Source organism: Mus musculus, chromosome 5, assembly GCF_000001635.26.
Source record: "Mus musculus strain C57BL/6J chromosome 5, GRCm38.p6 C57BL/6J".
Classification (NCBI taxonomy): Eukaryota; Metazoa; Chordata; class Mammalia; order Rodentia; family Muridae; genus Mus; species Mus musculus.
Window position 1 is genome coordinate 111169749 of NC_000071.6, and position 16597 is coordinate 111186345.

At 48.4% G+C, this 16597-nt stretch overlaps 1 protein-coding gene across 6 annotated transcripts in view; it reads left to right on the forward strand.

The window, feature by feature from the left end:
- Ttc28 (tetratricopeptide repeat domain 28) overlaps positions 1–16597 on the forward strand; it is a 409996-nt gene that overhangs the window by 289964 nt on the left and 103435 nt on the right. For all 6 annotated transcript variants that reach the window (XM_030254333.1, XM_030254334.1, XM_030254335.1 and 3 more), the window contains one exon: positions 13176–13683. In XM_030254333.1, the coding sequence (XP_030110193.1) occupies positions 13176–13683 (508 nt within the window). The remainder of the gene's footprint in view (positions 1–13175; positions 13684–16597) is intronic.

Sequence of the window (16597 nt, forward strand, 5' to 3'; positions counted from 1 at the left end):
TCAATGGGATTCCGTTAAGGTAAAGATGTCTGCACAGCAAAGGAACCTATCGTCATCAGACTGGAGACAGCGGGAGAGTGGGAGACAAGTCTTTGCCAGCTGAACCTGAGACAGGGGCTTGATAGCCAGTGTGTGTGTGTGTGTGTGTGTGTGTGTGTGTGTGTGTGTGTGTGTGTGTGTATGTGTTTCTGCAATAACTAAACATACAGAAAACAAAACAGCCAGGTGGTGGTGGCACATACCATTAATCCCAGCACTTGGGAGGTAGAGGCAGGAGGATTTCTGAATTTGAAGCCATCCTGGTCTACAAAGTAAGTTCCAGGACAGCCAGGGCTATACAGAGAAACCCTGTCTCAAAACAAGCAAACAAACAAACAAACAAAACAAAACAGAGAGAGAACGAGAGAAAGAAAAAAGAAAAAAAACCCACACAACACAATCTCATATTCCCAATCAGACAACAGTCTAAGGAGCTGAATGCTTCACAACAGTGAGAATGGTCACTAAATATTTTTAAAAAGCATTCAGCATCCTGTCATCAGGGAGAACAAACCACAACTACTGAGAGATTCCAGCCAGGATTCCGGTGAGGATACGGAGAGATGGATTCACACTCCTCCGTGGAGGGAGTGTAAACTCATTCAGCCATCATGGGAATGGAGAGGGTCCTCAGTAAGCTAAAAATAGAGCTAACGTGTTAGCCATTTCTGCCACCACGTCTGACTGTCTTGGTGTTCTTTAATGCAAAATGCCAGCCTAGACCCTGCGGACTGATCTCTGACCGTGGCTGGCGTTCACACAGAATGGGCTGGTTTTCAAGCACAGTGGGCATTGTTATGCAGAGTATTTCATTAACACTCCGGTGGTGAATGCATCTCCCCTGCTCTCATCCCCAAGCCCCTGAAGTACATCCTCGACATTCCCCAGCAGGCTTAATCAATGCGCTTCTCTCAAGTGCCCAACCTGTGTTCAATGCCCCGTTCAGTTCTGTCTGGTTCCCTGATGGCACTTGTGGGTAGTTGAGGACCAACTGTCCATCTTGTAAAAGGGAAGGCAAGAGACAAAGCACACCAGAGGAATCACAGCCGATGTGCTGGGAGGGAGGCTCTGGGACTGCGGAGATGGTTCAGTCATCAAGAATCCATACTGCTCTGCAGGGGACTCGGCTCCAGTTCCCAGCACCCAAGCCGCCATGCTGGGTGACTCACAGCTGCCTGTGACTTCACTTTTAGGAGATCCAGGGTCTTCTGGATCCATGGGCCCTGCACTGACACACACACACACACACACACACGCAGAGGCACAATTTAAAAATAAATGTTTTTTAAAAAGAGAAACTAGAGTCAAGGTTGGAAATGTGCATCTTTTCCGTTGAGTTGTCAGTTCATCACACCAAAGCCTGAAAGCTAGGATTAATAATAATCAAAGTTTTTTTTTTAATTAAAGAACTATTTAAAGGCTAGAAAGATGGCTTAGCACTTAAGAACACACATGATTCTTGCAAAAGACCTAGGTTCAGTTCCCAGCACCCACACGGCAGCCAATTCCAGGGTATTTGATGTCTTCTCTTGATCTGTGTACACACCAAGCACACACACAGTACACAGGTATGCATACATGCAGTCAAAACACTAATGCACATAAAATAAATCAGTCTAAAGAATGTCCTTTTAGAGAACTCTTTAAGTACAGTCAAGACTCCATGTCCTTGTGCGTGGCATTGTGGTTCTCACGCCTCCACACTTGCCAGCAACCCTCCTGACCAGGGTTTTAGTCAGTCCCTGTCCCTTTCCAGCCTTTATTTTGTGTTCCTGCTGAGACCTGGATTAGTTGGACTCTCCCATGCTCATTTCCTGACTTCCTGTTCCCCTACAATCTGACCATGGCACCCTCATACAATCCAACCATGTCGTCCTTGTAGGCTCTGACCACACCACTGATGCCAGTTGAGGTATCCTTACAAGCTTACTACCCTCCTGCTTCCCTTGATCTCCTCCCTCCCTCCCCCTCTCCCTCTTTCCCCCTTCATCCCTCTCTTCCTTCTCTTCCTGCTTTCCCTTCCCTCCCCCTTCTGTTGCCTCCCCCTCTTCCTATTTCCCCCTCATTCCCCCTCCCTTCCCCTCTTCTGAACTATAACAGGTAAAGTCCACCCTGGGTGTGATCCAGATGACAGCGCGTAGACTCATCCCACGGGTTTGCTCCTCTCTTGGGAGCTGCAGTGGAGCAGGGCCACGCCCACCACAGGGAGCCTTCCGTTCCCTTCCTTCTCACCTCACCTCGACAACAGGTCCTCCTCTGTCTGTGGCCCAGCCATTGCCACCCCCTCTCCCACCACTGACCCAGAGAAGATACTCTGCTCCCTTAAAGAGTGTTTCAGAAAGAGACCCCCAAGGCTTCCATAAAACTGATTTCTCACAGTGCCTGTCTAATACTGTGGTACATTGAGTGGAAATGGCCCTGCCATTGTGGGAGTTGACCCAGTTCCTCCTTTGTGTGGGGCCCCAAGAGCTCACACTTGCCAAGGTGCATTTAAGCACCCTTGGATTCATAGCCTGGTGTGCTGGTTGGACGTCCCTCCATTGAGTTACTTACAACTGCAGCTGTAATTGCAGTGACTGGGGCAGCTTTCTGTGGGCTGTCAGATACATCAGGGGCTAGGATATATCCCACAAACATAGCTAACACTGCAGAGAGCACTACACTAATAATGTGATGCCTGTGGGCTGGCTGGCTGACCTGAACACTTCCAAACTTAATTTTTATAACCAGGCAGAGGGATTAAGAATTTTAAGTTGCCCAGAAGACGTTCAGGAGGACTCCTGCAAGTGGTGTGTTTTTCTCCAGCTTAATAAAATTCCAAGTCTGTGTCCACTTTGTGATACAGTTTGGTGAGTCATTCTCTTGCTGAAAAGTAGGAGCACCTGCCTGCTGAGTGGCTGCAGGTGCTTCACTGCGGACAGTGGCTTCACTCACACCCCTGCCTTTGGCTGCTATTGCTTCTGCCTCCTCCTTCTCCTCCTCCTCCTCCTCCTCCTCCTCTTCTTCCTCTTTTATTTTATTTTTATTTCACTTTGGGCCAGTTAATTGATGCTTTTTTTTTTTTTAATTTGGAAAAAGTGGGTGTAAACGTTTCTACCTGTGTGAGGCTGTCAGATCCTCTGGAACTGGAATTACAGACAATTCCCATGTGGTTGCTGGGAATTGAACTCAGGTCCTTTGGAAGAGCAGTCAGTGCTCTTAACCGCTGAGCCATCTCTAGGGGTAAACATTTCTACCTTGTGGGATACCCTGTGGACTAGTGTGCTCTTTTCAGGGTTTACAGTCTGAGTCGAGATAGGCCTCAGTCGCTAAGTAAGCTCACTGACTTTGTTTAGCTGCACCCACTTCCCCCACATTGAAAATGTGCAGCTGCACATTGAAAAGTTCCTGTCCTTGGTGGCAACTCTGACTTATGAAGCATAGTCGCAGAGCCCTTGGTGAGCGGTACACACCAGACCCAGAAACCAATGCTTTCACAGTCCTGGCTCTGCTGCTTGGGCACCGGTACAGTTATTAAGAAAAGGAATAGTGTCCATCACTACCTTAACACTAGCAGTGCCGCAGTGGTAACGGCGAGCTCTGTCTGATCACCCCATGCTCACGTGCATGAAACAAAGGCTAAAGGGCAAGGATCTCAAAGATCTAGTAGGAGTCCCTCGGACTGGGTGAGGGCAGCAGGCAGCGGGGCAGCAAGGACAAGCAGGGCAGCTGTGTCTACCCATGGGCCATGGCATTCTCACCCTGGAGGATGCAGATCCCGGTGCATCCTGGATGTTTGTTGAGCGACTGCTGTTGTGTCAGTCATCCTGCAAGACTGAGTGACAGAGATGGCCAAGACCACCCCAGCACAAATGCTGTGTTCCACTGTGTCTCGTGAGAGGTTCCTTGGCATGTCTCATTTCTTACTGTGTAAAGTTAAAAATACTAGTCGTTTTTAGGCCAGCCAGGGCTTCAGAGAGAGGCCCTGCCTCAGAGAGGTACATTTCCTCGGAAAGGTAGCACTCAAAAAACAAGCATACCACCCAAAAAAAAAAAAAAAAAAAAAAAAAAAAAAAAAAAGTTTTAAAGTAACATGATGAATAATTTGATTAAACTTGTGGTTAGAAAAATTATCCAGTCAGGCAGTGGTGGCTCACACCTTTAATCCTTGTGCTAGGGCAGCAGAGGCAGGTGAATCTCTGAGTTTGAAGTCAGCCTGGTCTACAAAGTGAGTTCGGGGACAGCCAGGGCTACACAGAGAAACCCTTTCTCAAAACCCAAAACAAACAGACAAAAGGAAAAAAAAATGTATCTAACAATATAACCTGTTTAATGCCATTCTACATACTTTATGATAAGCTAAAATAAAACAAGATTAGAGTCTAAATTAAAATCTTAATTAATCTTTACTGACATGTCTGTGCTCAACTTTCAGACCTATGTACAGTATCTTATTTCTTTAGAGATTTCCAAAAAATGAATATTTATGTGTTTGTATGCCAAGTATCTCATGTGCCAGAGAAATAATGACAATTGTCACACCGAGGAAATGACGGTTTTCAGATGTTTCAGTTGGCATAAGAAAGAGGGCAGGACAGTGCTGATCTGGTACATTTGCTCTTTAAATGTGCAAAGCAGATTAGACTAATATAAGCACATGACATTAAAATTAGTTAATTTACTCTGTTTTGTTGGTGTTCATTACGTATCACAACAGTTCACGAGACTGAACACACCCTCTGAGCCTGGCACAATCCCAAGCCCTTTAAATGTGAGGTTATCATTGTCCCACGAAGTGGGCGCCATTTCCTAGTTTTTATGTAAGGAAACAGACAGAGGGAGCTTTGCAGGGGAATGTGTGTCCTGTCAGGGTGAGACTGGGACCCAGGAAACACACTGTTCCATGCCCACCCTAGATCCCTCAGCTGGCAGAATTAGCAGTTGTATAAAAAGTTCAATTAAAGTTGTTAAGGTTTAACTCTGTCACTGAATAGCACTGAGTATTTTAGAGAATGAAACAATGTGTTTTAAATATTAACATTTCAGACCTCACTTGTTAACATTATTTTTAAAAAATATTTAAATTTGCCAGGCAGTGGAGACATACACCTTTAATCTCAGCACTCAGGAGGCAGGCAGATCTCCAAATTCAAGGCCAGCCTGATCTACAAAGCGAGTATAGTACAATAGCTAGACCTTCAATCATTCAGATCCCACGTTCTTTCGACTACTGTGTTCAGGTGACACCTGAAACCAGTAGAGTGGATGACGTATAAATAAAACCTCTTCCGGCTCTAAAACCCTCTAGTCTCTTGCTCCGGCACGTGGGTTGGAATCATCATTCCCCCTAGGGACAGAGGGTGAGTCTGCTATAGTAAGTGAGCACTCAGAGAGATGAGGTGGTCCGACTTTGCTCCTGAGCATCCAGAAACCGTTCGTTTAATAGGGGGCTCTACAACTGTTACAACCCGGCCCCTCTAGTGGGAGGGCGTGGTAATGGTCCTTCACAGATGGAAGCAGAAGTTCTCGGTTGTTTAATTCCAGAACACCTCTCTGGGTCCTTGAGGGTCCTTTTCCACCCTATTTACAGGTCTCCTGTCATATCCCAGCATCTGCACACAAGCTGTCCCTTTCCGGGACACTAGTGTACATGTGTGTTTTCCATCTGTCTTCCTCCACATTCCTCCATCTATCTTACCCCGCCAAAGCCAGGTTTTATGACACAGTGTAAATACTGCCTTTGGAGGGCGATCCATTACATCCTAACCCTTACCAAACAGCGTTTTATAGCCACTGAAGAGCAGGGTGTCTGGCAGCCATGGCATGAGACTGAAAACATCACGCTCCAGCGAACTTTGTCATGGGAAGCTCCTCCGAGACCGGGCTATCTGGTGTCTACCCCATCTCACTCTAGTCCCTAGCAGCCGCTGCAGCTCTGGGTGTCAGCCTTGACGGCCACCACAAGTTGTGCAGTCCCTCCTAGCGTAGCCTGGCTGCAGAGGCAGCTACAGTGAGAAAGAGGGAGCGGAACTCGGAGGTGACACCAGAAGTCAGGTCCTCTCTGCTGTTTCAGAAGTTGTCGGCTCTGAGCCGTGGCCCAAATGATGTGTTACATCAAGTTTACACAGGGCATCAAGTTTTCTAAAGATGAAATCATTATAAATCCTGGCAGTTTTCTGGTGTAATTAAAATGTCTAACAGGAAACCCCTGGGAAACCAGATGCAGTTTTACTGTTCCTAGAGCCGACGGTGGCAGTGTTTCTTGCCAGCTTTCGTATCTTATGACCTATAAATTGCTCTTAATAGCTAATCTGTCATCCAGGCTTCTCACATCAGAAAGCTTGTTTCCTTATTAATCTGTTCATTTGCATCTGCAAAGGACATTTACAAATCCTTCGTTTGAAAACATTGCCGTAGAATGCTGGCCATTATAAATAATTCATCGCCTGTGATAGAAGCTCTTACGCCTAGGTAATAGATCTTTGTGACATTATATTATTCTTTCAACCCTAATATAATTTGGATAAAAATAATTTTTATGAAAGTCCTCTGGCTGCCGGGTTACCATGGAGAGGCAGTAACTATTACTAATGACCCTGTGAGCTCAGAGCATAGACTCAAACCAACTCTTGTGCTAGCAAGGCAGTCAGATCTGCATACTGTTTATACAATAATTGGGTGATATTCCTCCAAGCTGAGGTTTGGAGTTTGGGACGGTCTGATTTGACCGACTGTGAATAAACCTGACACCAGCCATGGGCCGCGGGCGGCATGAAAATGGCTGTTGGTCTCACACACCTCCGTCTATGTGGCCCAGCCTAGCTTCCTGTCTCTGAGGCTGTTTGCTCTGTCTCCTCTCCTCCAGGAAGTATGCGTAGAAGCCAGAGCAGGGTGTGAGAGGGAGCCACTACGCTTGATGTGAGGCTCAGGTCAGCTCGCTGGCCGAAGCCAGGGTGGTGGACACACGTTTCTATATTCTGTCTGGCTATTAAAAGGGAAGCCTGCGGTCTGACCATCAGCTTCCCAGTGGCACGAGAGAGGGAAGTGTGGTACTGCTAGCTTGATGCTTTCTTTAGAATAAGGCCACACCAGCTGCCTGGTAGAGGTGCTGAATTCTGTACAGGTTTTGCCATGGAATAGTCAGTCATTGGGTGGGTTCATGGGCACTGATGGAGAAGGTGACAGTCTTTAAGCACTGAGTGACACCCTAGGAGGCCTCGACCATCATCGACCCCCCCCCCATAAGAATCACATTATCACCTCAGGTGCTCAAGTCTTAATGTTTCATAAATTAGACGTACATACCATTTAAGACACAGCCCAGGAGAACGCGGTTCAGTCTGCAGGCTTCTCGTGCCTTGGCTTCTATTGATTCTCCCGAAGTAAACCCATGGCTCGGAGAAGCCCGGTTGACCTTTGCCTCTAGATTCATACAAGCTTGTAGAGATTAGCTAATGCTGATTTAGGTGCCCGGTTCTTCTCAAATGTGGTTTTCCTATAAAAAGGACTAAAGTTCCAATGCAGAAGTGTATGTCACCGGCACGGAACTGGGCCGATAGAGTTTTCATAGCTGACTCTCCCCGGGATGTCTCCTGGAGAGTAACGTTACTCGTTTATACCCGAGTATTAGTCAGGATTGGCGGGCCATGGGGTAATAAGCAATCCCAGTATCTCAGAGGCTTAAAGCAGAGCTTCCTTTCGTGTGCCCACTCTGTGTCCACTACAGATGAGCCAGGGGTCTCGTACACGCTGTCATGCTTCCTACTTGCGGATCAGTTCAGATGGAACAGTTGTAGCAACAGAAGAAAGGATGTGGTGATATGTCCTGCTCTCACATTGTCTCCGTTTTCCAGGAGACAATCGTGTGCGTTAGCCGAGGCAGGTACACAGCCACCTCCAGTCAGCTTCACACGGGCTGGGGAGAGACGTCCCAAGGACTGCCCTCGGTCAGTACTAACACGGGTGCCATGTTAGTTAGCATTGCTCTCCTTAGCCTGTGGCTCTCCCTCCTGCCGTGTGCCGGGCTCTCCGTGCAGAGCTTGAGCCATGGATACCAGGACTGGAATTGCCGCGTGTGTCCCTGCCCAGCGGTATTGTTAGTACTTTTAGGATGTCACACCTCTGTGCACACAGATTTGTCTCGTCACGTGTCAGGTTTGACATGATGATCATCAGATGAAGCTGTGTGTGGAAAAGCCTTGTATTGTCCACCCTAGGTATAGACTCGCCCAACCTGCCTCTGTTTGAGCTGTTTCTGTTTCCTGTAACTACCCACCCACCCCCAAGGGGGGAAGTTCTATCTATCTATCTATCTATCTATCTATCTATCTATCTATCAACTGCCTTATTTTAGAGCAGAAAACTGAGGAAATAGGGTTTGCACACTGTCACCTCCTACTTCCCCTTCATTGACATCTTCTGTAAGGTATATATCTCATAAATGATGAGCCGGCGTTGATGTATTGTTAGCTGAAGTTGACATTTACAGTAGGGCTCACTCTGTGTTGTAAATGTAAATGTCACATATCCGCTATTGTATCACACAGAACAGTGTCAGTGCCCTAAAACCCCCGTTATGCCACCACTCACTGTCCCCAGGAACTTCTTCACTCTGAAGCTTGCCTGGTCCTGAATGACGCAAGCGGAAAGGAGCCGTCTCAGGCTGGCCTCTTTCACCGATGCGTATATCTCTGGTTTCACCTTTTGTCTTGTGGCTTTACAGACAAACTCAGCCTCACATGGCCTCACAAACGCCACCGTTTCAACATTAACTGTTTGAAAGTCTTTGGCTGTGTTATTTTGGTTTGGAGGTAAGGCCTTGTGAACTCAAGCAATCAATTCTCGTGTGCCGGCCACCCGAGGGCTGGAACCACGGGGCTGTGATTTGGGAGGCTGTAAAGCCTGAGGAAATGGAGCCTGACTGGAGGAAGCGGGTCACTGGGGCGGGCCTCACTCCACTTCCTGCTCGCTCTCTGCTTCTTGACTCCAGATGCACTGTGCCCTCACCGTGGTGTTCTCCTCAAACCCACATCGCCTCAAACCTTAAGGCAAAACTAATCCTCCCTTCAGCTCCGCGTGTCAGGTGTTCTTTAGTCACAGCCACAGGACAAGTGACGTAGCCATCCCTAAAACAAGGGCAGCTGTTCAGGCAGACATTTGCAGAGTGGTAATCTGGGTACGGTGCTGCCTGCTGTTTGTGAGGGAAAAGGTGCTGCCTGTCAGGATTTAGCTGCTTCTGCTGTCTTGGTAGCTGTGGTGGCAGGGTTTTGTGATATGTCACCTGGCCCTCTTAGCACATCTCTGAAATTATGTGCTAAGTATGTTGGAGATAAAAAGAAACTAAAACCTACAAGTTTAAGCACCAGCCAAACCCTGACCTGGGCTTTCCAAGCCTTACAAAGTATTAATATACATGTCTCACAAGGGGAGGGGGTACCTGGAGTTCTGTGTACTGTGATTGCATGCATTGTAGCCTCACAGTCTGCCCTATGTCCTATCCCAGAGCCTGTCCATGTGTCTGTGTTCCTTCCCTGGGCTTTGGTACCTAACTGAGGCCCCAGGTTTATGAGCACTGAACCGCAGGGAATACCTCACCCACGTGGGCTTAGGTAGTAAAAGGGAGAATCAATATTTCTGCGACTAACTGCAAATACAATCCCCATCTCCCCAAGTACATGCAATTAATCAATTGGTAAGCACACCAAATATTCCTTAGGTAACCGTGCAAACTATAACCACTATGAAAAATGCACACTGTAAGGACAGGAGGAAATGTGTGCATTGTCAGGACAGTGTTTAGTGTTCATGTCACCAGTGTGGTTCTAATTTGGATAGCTTAAACCTTATTTTAGTTCTCAAACTCAAAACCCTTGAAAATGGGTTGATGTGTGAATAAATTTCTAGCTCTAGCTTGAGCCTCATGAAGCTTGTCAGGGTGACGGGGTGGCTGGCCCCAGTGCCAGAGCCTGTAGCTCGGAGCGGTGCTTTGGCAAAAACACAACTCATTTATATCACATCGAAAGAGAAAGCCATTGTCTTCCTCTGCCAGATAGTTTGCTAGTGATGCTTTCTGGCTGCATTTTAGTATTCAAATACAGATGTTCCCAGATGTGCCCTCTGTGGGAAGCAGCTGCTGCTTTTCTGGCACAGAAACTGCAGAGAGGTCAATATACAAAGGCAGCACAAACCTCAGTACAGACACAGTGCCTGTGTGCAGTGGGCCTGGCGTTCCCAGGCGGCAGGGGGCCCTCGTACCCCCCTTAATAACCTGAAACTGTCTCAGATTTACCCTTATTCTTCAGGAGTAGAAACAAAGACAAGTGATTAATTTCAAACACACTTGGCTGATAAATACCATCACATGTTATTTGCCCGGGGACTGTAAAACACTAGATTTTATTTCCTGCGAAACTGATAGGAATATAGATGTTCGGCTGCGATTACTGACGTTCACGGCGGCTGCTCCTAGTGGCTGCCTGGTAACAGCCCGGCCCCAAGTGGCTTGGGGTCATCAGTGCCCACACACCTTGGCTGTGAGTTCACAGAGCACTGCATTATTTACTCTGGCACGATCGGGCATGAGCCTGTTGGATCCCAGCCCAGCCCTTCCAAGTGTGTACAGTGTTGTTATTAGCACCATTTTATAAATCCAGAAGACGAGATGAAGTTAAATGACTCTGGTGCTTAGCCTTGTTCGATTTTTTGTTTGTTTGTCTGTGTTTTGTTTTGCCCAGTGCTGAGCCATGAAGCATGCGCTGAACATCACATAGTGCTACCTAGATGTGCGCTGGTAGGACATCACCACGAGCAGTACTGCCTGGCAGCTCTGCACACTAAGGGGAGACCGGCAGGGAAGGGCTGATATTCCATTCTCCTTCCCCACAGCCTGGAGGGAGCGCCTGGCTGTCCCTCTCCTCGTGCCCAGAGAGCTGCAGTGAAGCAGCTCCTGCGTCTTCCTAGCATTTACAGAAACGAAGAAGCAGAAGCGCACATCTCTGGGCCCTCATTTGGAGTTGCCATAAACCAGAAGTTTCCAAGCACAGTGGCACCTGGGGTGCTGTGCCTGCCTGAGCCTTATAAATCTGTCTGTGCAGTGTTCAAGGGCTCATTGCCTCCAACCAGATCTATTCTTCGAAGCTAGCTAGTGAATTATTTATGGATTACACATTTGACAGGGGCTTGGGGCTACATTTGAAAACACTCAGCTCCCGGCTTGTCGCTGTGGAAGGTAGAAATGTCTGTCTGGAAACCAAGGCTCAGAGATATTCAGTGGCTACGAGTCCCAGAGGTAGAGTACTAGAATAGCTGAGCTCAGTGTGTCTGGTCCTGTGCTGCCTGGCTTCCCAGGGAGGGGCCTGTGCATCCTACCACAAGGACAGCAGGCCATAGCAGGTGAGGGTCTAAGCAGTGGCCTCGAGCGTGGGGTTCAGATAGAAAGGAAGCCTGCGCAGAGGAAGGGACAGAAAAGGGAGACAAAAGAAGCTGAGGCCAGGACCTACAGCAAATGAAGAAAAGATTACATGGGTGAGTGTTGGTGCAGTTGGAGCTGCAGAAAGCTGTGGTACAGTAGCTGGCATGGCACCCCCCCTGTCCTCTCCCCCCCCCCAGAGGCCAACACTGTCTCAGTGGCACGTTGCCTTGTGACCTCACTGCTGCCTCGGCCAGGGTCCAACTGCTACACCTGAAATTGCATCTGCTCACACTCCTTTGTTGGAACACATGTGTTGAGAAAGGCAACTTAAAATAGTTCACTTTGCAAACACACCACTCACAAGCACTGTAAGAAAATGGTCCCAGCCCCTGTTAGCAGGAACTGACTGCTACCTCAGAAAGCAAAGAAAACAGGGAAACACATCACTCATGTCTCTGAAATATTAATAAAAGACAGAACACATCTGATAAAGGAAGGCCCCTCCTCTATAGGGGTGGCACTGCAGCACGGCCGCCCTTTAGCCAGAGGCCCCGTGACCAGGATCACTCCTTCATGTTCCAGAGGTGGAAGCAACATGAAGAGAGGGGGCCACATGTCAATTGGCTGCAGGCAGGCACGTAATGAAGCAGAGGAGGGAAGCATGCATGCTTCTAAGCTTGAGAATAAAGGGAAGAGAAGGCCTAGTATTACCTTCCTTTTATATATCTGCAAAAACGTCTTAGAGACCAACGCTCAAGTCTGGCTGCACGCACCCAGTAGGAGGTGGGAAGCCCATAGCCTCTCCTTTGATGCTCTGGTTTTCCATCTGCTCTGTGCCTGTGTACTATACTAGCACAGAGTCGTTTTCAACTAAAACCTCTGATTTCAGTCTGGTTTTTTTTTCCCCCTGTGGTGGGATTGAACTTGAGGCCTTGCACCTGCTAAGCGAGTGTTCTACTGCCGAGCTACACCGCTGGTCCCATTAAGACCTTGAAGATTTGACATAGATGGCTGGTGGGCAGTGTGTGGGGTCGTGGCAGGTAGTCCTTCCCTGTCCTGAGAGGCCGTTGCTCAGAGACTCCGGAAGGTAAAGGAAAGCTGGAGTCCCATGAGCAGGAGAGGCATGGGCCAGCCAAGCAGGGCTGCCGTTCCGGGGTGTTGACTGGATTCCTCCTCTGATTATGATCCAGGTCTAAGCCACAAGTCACCTGAGGGAGTAGGATAGGACAGTGGAGGGTCCTGGCTCCCGGGATTATAAGTCATGGTGGGAAGTAACCCCCTCAGTGCCTGCCATTGGCTTTGGGAGAGTGACATGCAGAGGCACAGAGCGTCTTGCATGTGGGTTCTCGAGCGAGCGAGCACCGGGTGCTCTGGGCACAGGGCCACAGGGGTCCTCCAGCACCCCATGCTGATCATTCCTCCTCAGTCGCAGGGGCTAGGGGTACTAACAGGGCTGCAGTAACAGTGAATGTTAGGGATTTCAGTTGAAAGCTACAGGAAGCACTGCCTGTTTCTGTGGGGTCGACTTCAGCAGCCCCTGCTTAGGAAGCCATTGTCTTTCATTTGCAGTTCGCTGTGGGATGTGCTTTCTATCAGTTCTGTGCGGCTCTGTGGCCTCCTGAGAGGAAGACCTCTCAGAGCTCGATTGAGGGTTCCAGACAAGCTCTGAGGTTTTAGCTGCAGAAACAAGCCAAAGCTGTTTTTTTCTGGCGTGTTCTCACTTCCCTGCCTTGCCTTTCCTTTCCAGGCAGCATCATCAGCGCTGAGCAGCCTGGGTCATGTGTACACCGCCATCGGCGACTACCCCAATGCGCTGGCCAGTCACAAGCAGTGCGTCCTCCTGGCCAAGCAGTCCAAAGATGACCTTTCTGAAGCCCGAGAACTCGGGAACATGGGAGCTGTGTACATCGCCATGGGTGACTTTGAGAACGCCGTGCAGTGCCACGAACAGCACCTGCGGATCGCCAAGGACCTGGGGAGCAAGCGCGAGGAGGCCCGCGCCTACAGCAACCTGGGCAGCGCCTACCACTACCGGAGGAACTTTGACAAGGCCATGTCCTACCACAACTGTGTGCTGGAGCTGGCACAGGAGCTGATGGAGAAGCCCATCGAGATGCGAGCCTACGCTGGCTTGGGCCATGCAGCCAGGTGCATGCAGGACCTGGAGAGGGCAAAACAGTACCACGAGCAGCAGCTGGGCATTGCAGAGGACCTCAAGGACCGGGCAGCAGAGGGCCGTGCATCCTCCAATTTGGGTAAGGGCATGCCGCTGTGACGCTGGGCCAGCAGCCTAGGCTGCAGATGGCTGGAGTAGGCACTGTCTTTTTTGGGAGTTTGTGTGTTTTTGCTCTAAAGAATTCATTGTGTATCTTTCCTTCAGCCATACCCCCTGAATCTGCCTACTGCAAAGCACATTGTCTCTTCTGTGCTCTGAGAAAGAAAACCCTGCAGTGAAGGGAGACACACACACACACACACACACACACACACACACACCAGTGCGTACACACACACACACACACACACACCAGTGCGTACACACACACACATTCACACACAGACACACACATACACTCACACATACACACAGATGCTCACATACACACACACAGACACACTCACACACACACACACACACACACACGTGTGCACACACACACACACCAGTGCGTACACACACACACATTCACACACAGACACACACATACATTCACACATACACACAGATGCTCACATACACACACACAGACACACTCACACACACAGACATACACACACACACACACAGCACATCCAGAGAGTAGAGCACCTGTGTAACAGAGAGAGGAGCTCGGGGTGACAGGAAGCTGTGAGAGATTTAAGGGCCTGCAGAAAATACAACAGGGACGACTTTAGTTGGTGAATTAGTCCACAGTGTGTCTTTCCCCTCATAATTACGTGTATTCAGAAATAATGTTGATAGTCTTTGTATGAATGCAAAATCATTTTGTGAAAGACCTGCAATGAAGACGTGCCAACAGTTGGTTTGGAATTCAAATGCTGTCAGGACATTTTAATGTGAGGGCTGGCAAGAGGCCCGTGAGTAACTGGAAACTAGGCACTTTTGTGAAGCCTGTGACATGAGATACACTTGTGCTTGGAAGTGTAGGTGGGGTTCATTAGGTGGGAGGAGGGGTAAGAAGGTGGCCACACTGGTACCTGTGTGAGCTTCAGAGGCCACAGGAGCATCCCCATCTCCACTAACGCCATGTTAGCATGCCCCTGCCTTCCCCTCCACCTCAGCTGCTGCTAACAGCAGTCCTTGTAAAACCCATGCTGTGGCCGTATGCTGTAGAGGCCTGCACCTTCTCAGGTGGGTCTAATGAGGGCCTTGAGACCAGAACAAGAGTCTAGGCTTGCAGGAGGACACAGCGTTGACATCTACTGAGTCCACACCTGAGAACTGTTCCCTTGAGCCACACACACCCCTGGCCTGTATTTTTGTTGGGGCTATATTCCTAGTTATCATTGGCTGTATACAACTTGTGGGCCCCAGGTTCGTCGTGTCTGGAAAAGTCTGACAAGAGTCGAACTAACAAGTTCCTGGCTGTCTGTGTTCATTCTATCAGTGATCGGTATCTACTGACACCTTACTGTGTGATTAGTCCTGTGTAATTAATTTGTTTAAAGGATGGCGGCACTCCCATAAGCTTTGTGTGTTTGAAGAGCTAATAATATAGTTCGAAAACAATGTGCAGGCAGGGCATCAGCGCTTGTCTACTTGCCTCTGTGGCTCTGCCTCTTTTCATATCTTACACTAGTTTATAGACTACATCATGCATTCATATATGTGTGTGTGTGCGTATGTATATATATATATATATATATATATATATATATATATATATACTTATTATATCCTGTTTATAGTCCATAAAAGGCCACATACTGATGTGTTGCCATGAAACTCCTAGGAGGGCAAGCCTGAGGGTAGGACACCCTGGGAAGCATATTCACAAAGTTTATACCCAGGCAGAACATCCCCAGAGTTGAAATTTGGCCCAAAATGGAGCGGCGTTTGTGGTGAAGAGGATGTGAAAGAAAAGATGGGTTGCCGCAGGTTGGTGGGTCTGAGGGGTTTAGCATCAGTGCCTGGCCAGAGGATGGGGGCAGAATAGCATGCAGGCTGGTCATGGCTGTGCTTGAGAGCAGAAGCCTGGAAGTAATGACATGAGGGAGTAAGGAGAGGTGTGCAGCAGGGAAGAGGCCCCATCCTTAGTGGAGGAGGCTGTGTGTCTTGACTAGGCAGATTTTCCTTTCACATTGTGTTAGCTTTGGGAAGTTGTGTTTTCCAGATCATCTGAGTCATTCGATCCAAGATCCAAAGTCCTTGGTAACTTCTTTGTCATTCTTGTAACACTGGATGGCTATGTGGGGCTGTGTCCGCTTTACCACTCATACGGAGTCAGGCTATACCCATTCCTCATATGCAGACGGTTTTCTAGATCATTCTGATTGGAAATTTACCAATGTCTACAAGGCGCACTCTGCTGTAGTTAGTCCTTTGGCTGTGCATATCTGCTCTTCCATTTGTTTCTGCTGCACCTTGTATAATATTCTTCTCCCTCCTCACCTGAGTCCTTCTTGCTTTAGCTACCCAAGCTCAGAACTTAGACCTGTGGCTATGTCCCCTCTTGTCAGGGCAGTCACGTGAAGGTCTTACATGGCCTGTGAACAGTGCTCTGTCCACATCATGATTTCTATATTATGTTTCCACTTTCACTGAACTGGAAAACATTTAAGATCATTTGTGATTGTTCTTTGGACCATTTGTTTAATTTTAAACTATTTGGGGTAGGTAGAGCTTAGTGGTCAGTCATTTGTCAAGTATGCACAAGGTCCACCGTTTAATTCCTAGCGCTATATAGAAAAAGAAATTCAATAATCAAAGCACTATGCTGGGGATGTGACTCGGTGGGTGAGCGCTTGGTGAGCAGCATGGGTGTAGTCGTGCAAGCCTGTCACCCCAGAGCCAGGAGGTCGGATGTGCAGAGAACAGATCCCAGGGGCTTGGCAGGTTTCTAGTCCTACTCATGAACGGCTAACACGGGGGTGGGGGTGGGGGTCTGACGGATGCCTGGATTGGTCTCTGAATCCCTAATGGCCCATATGAGATGGCAGGAAACCTGG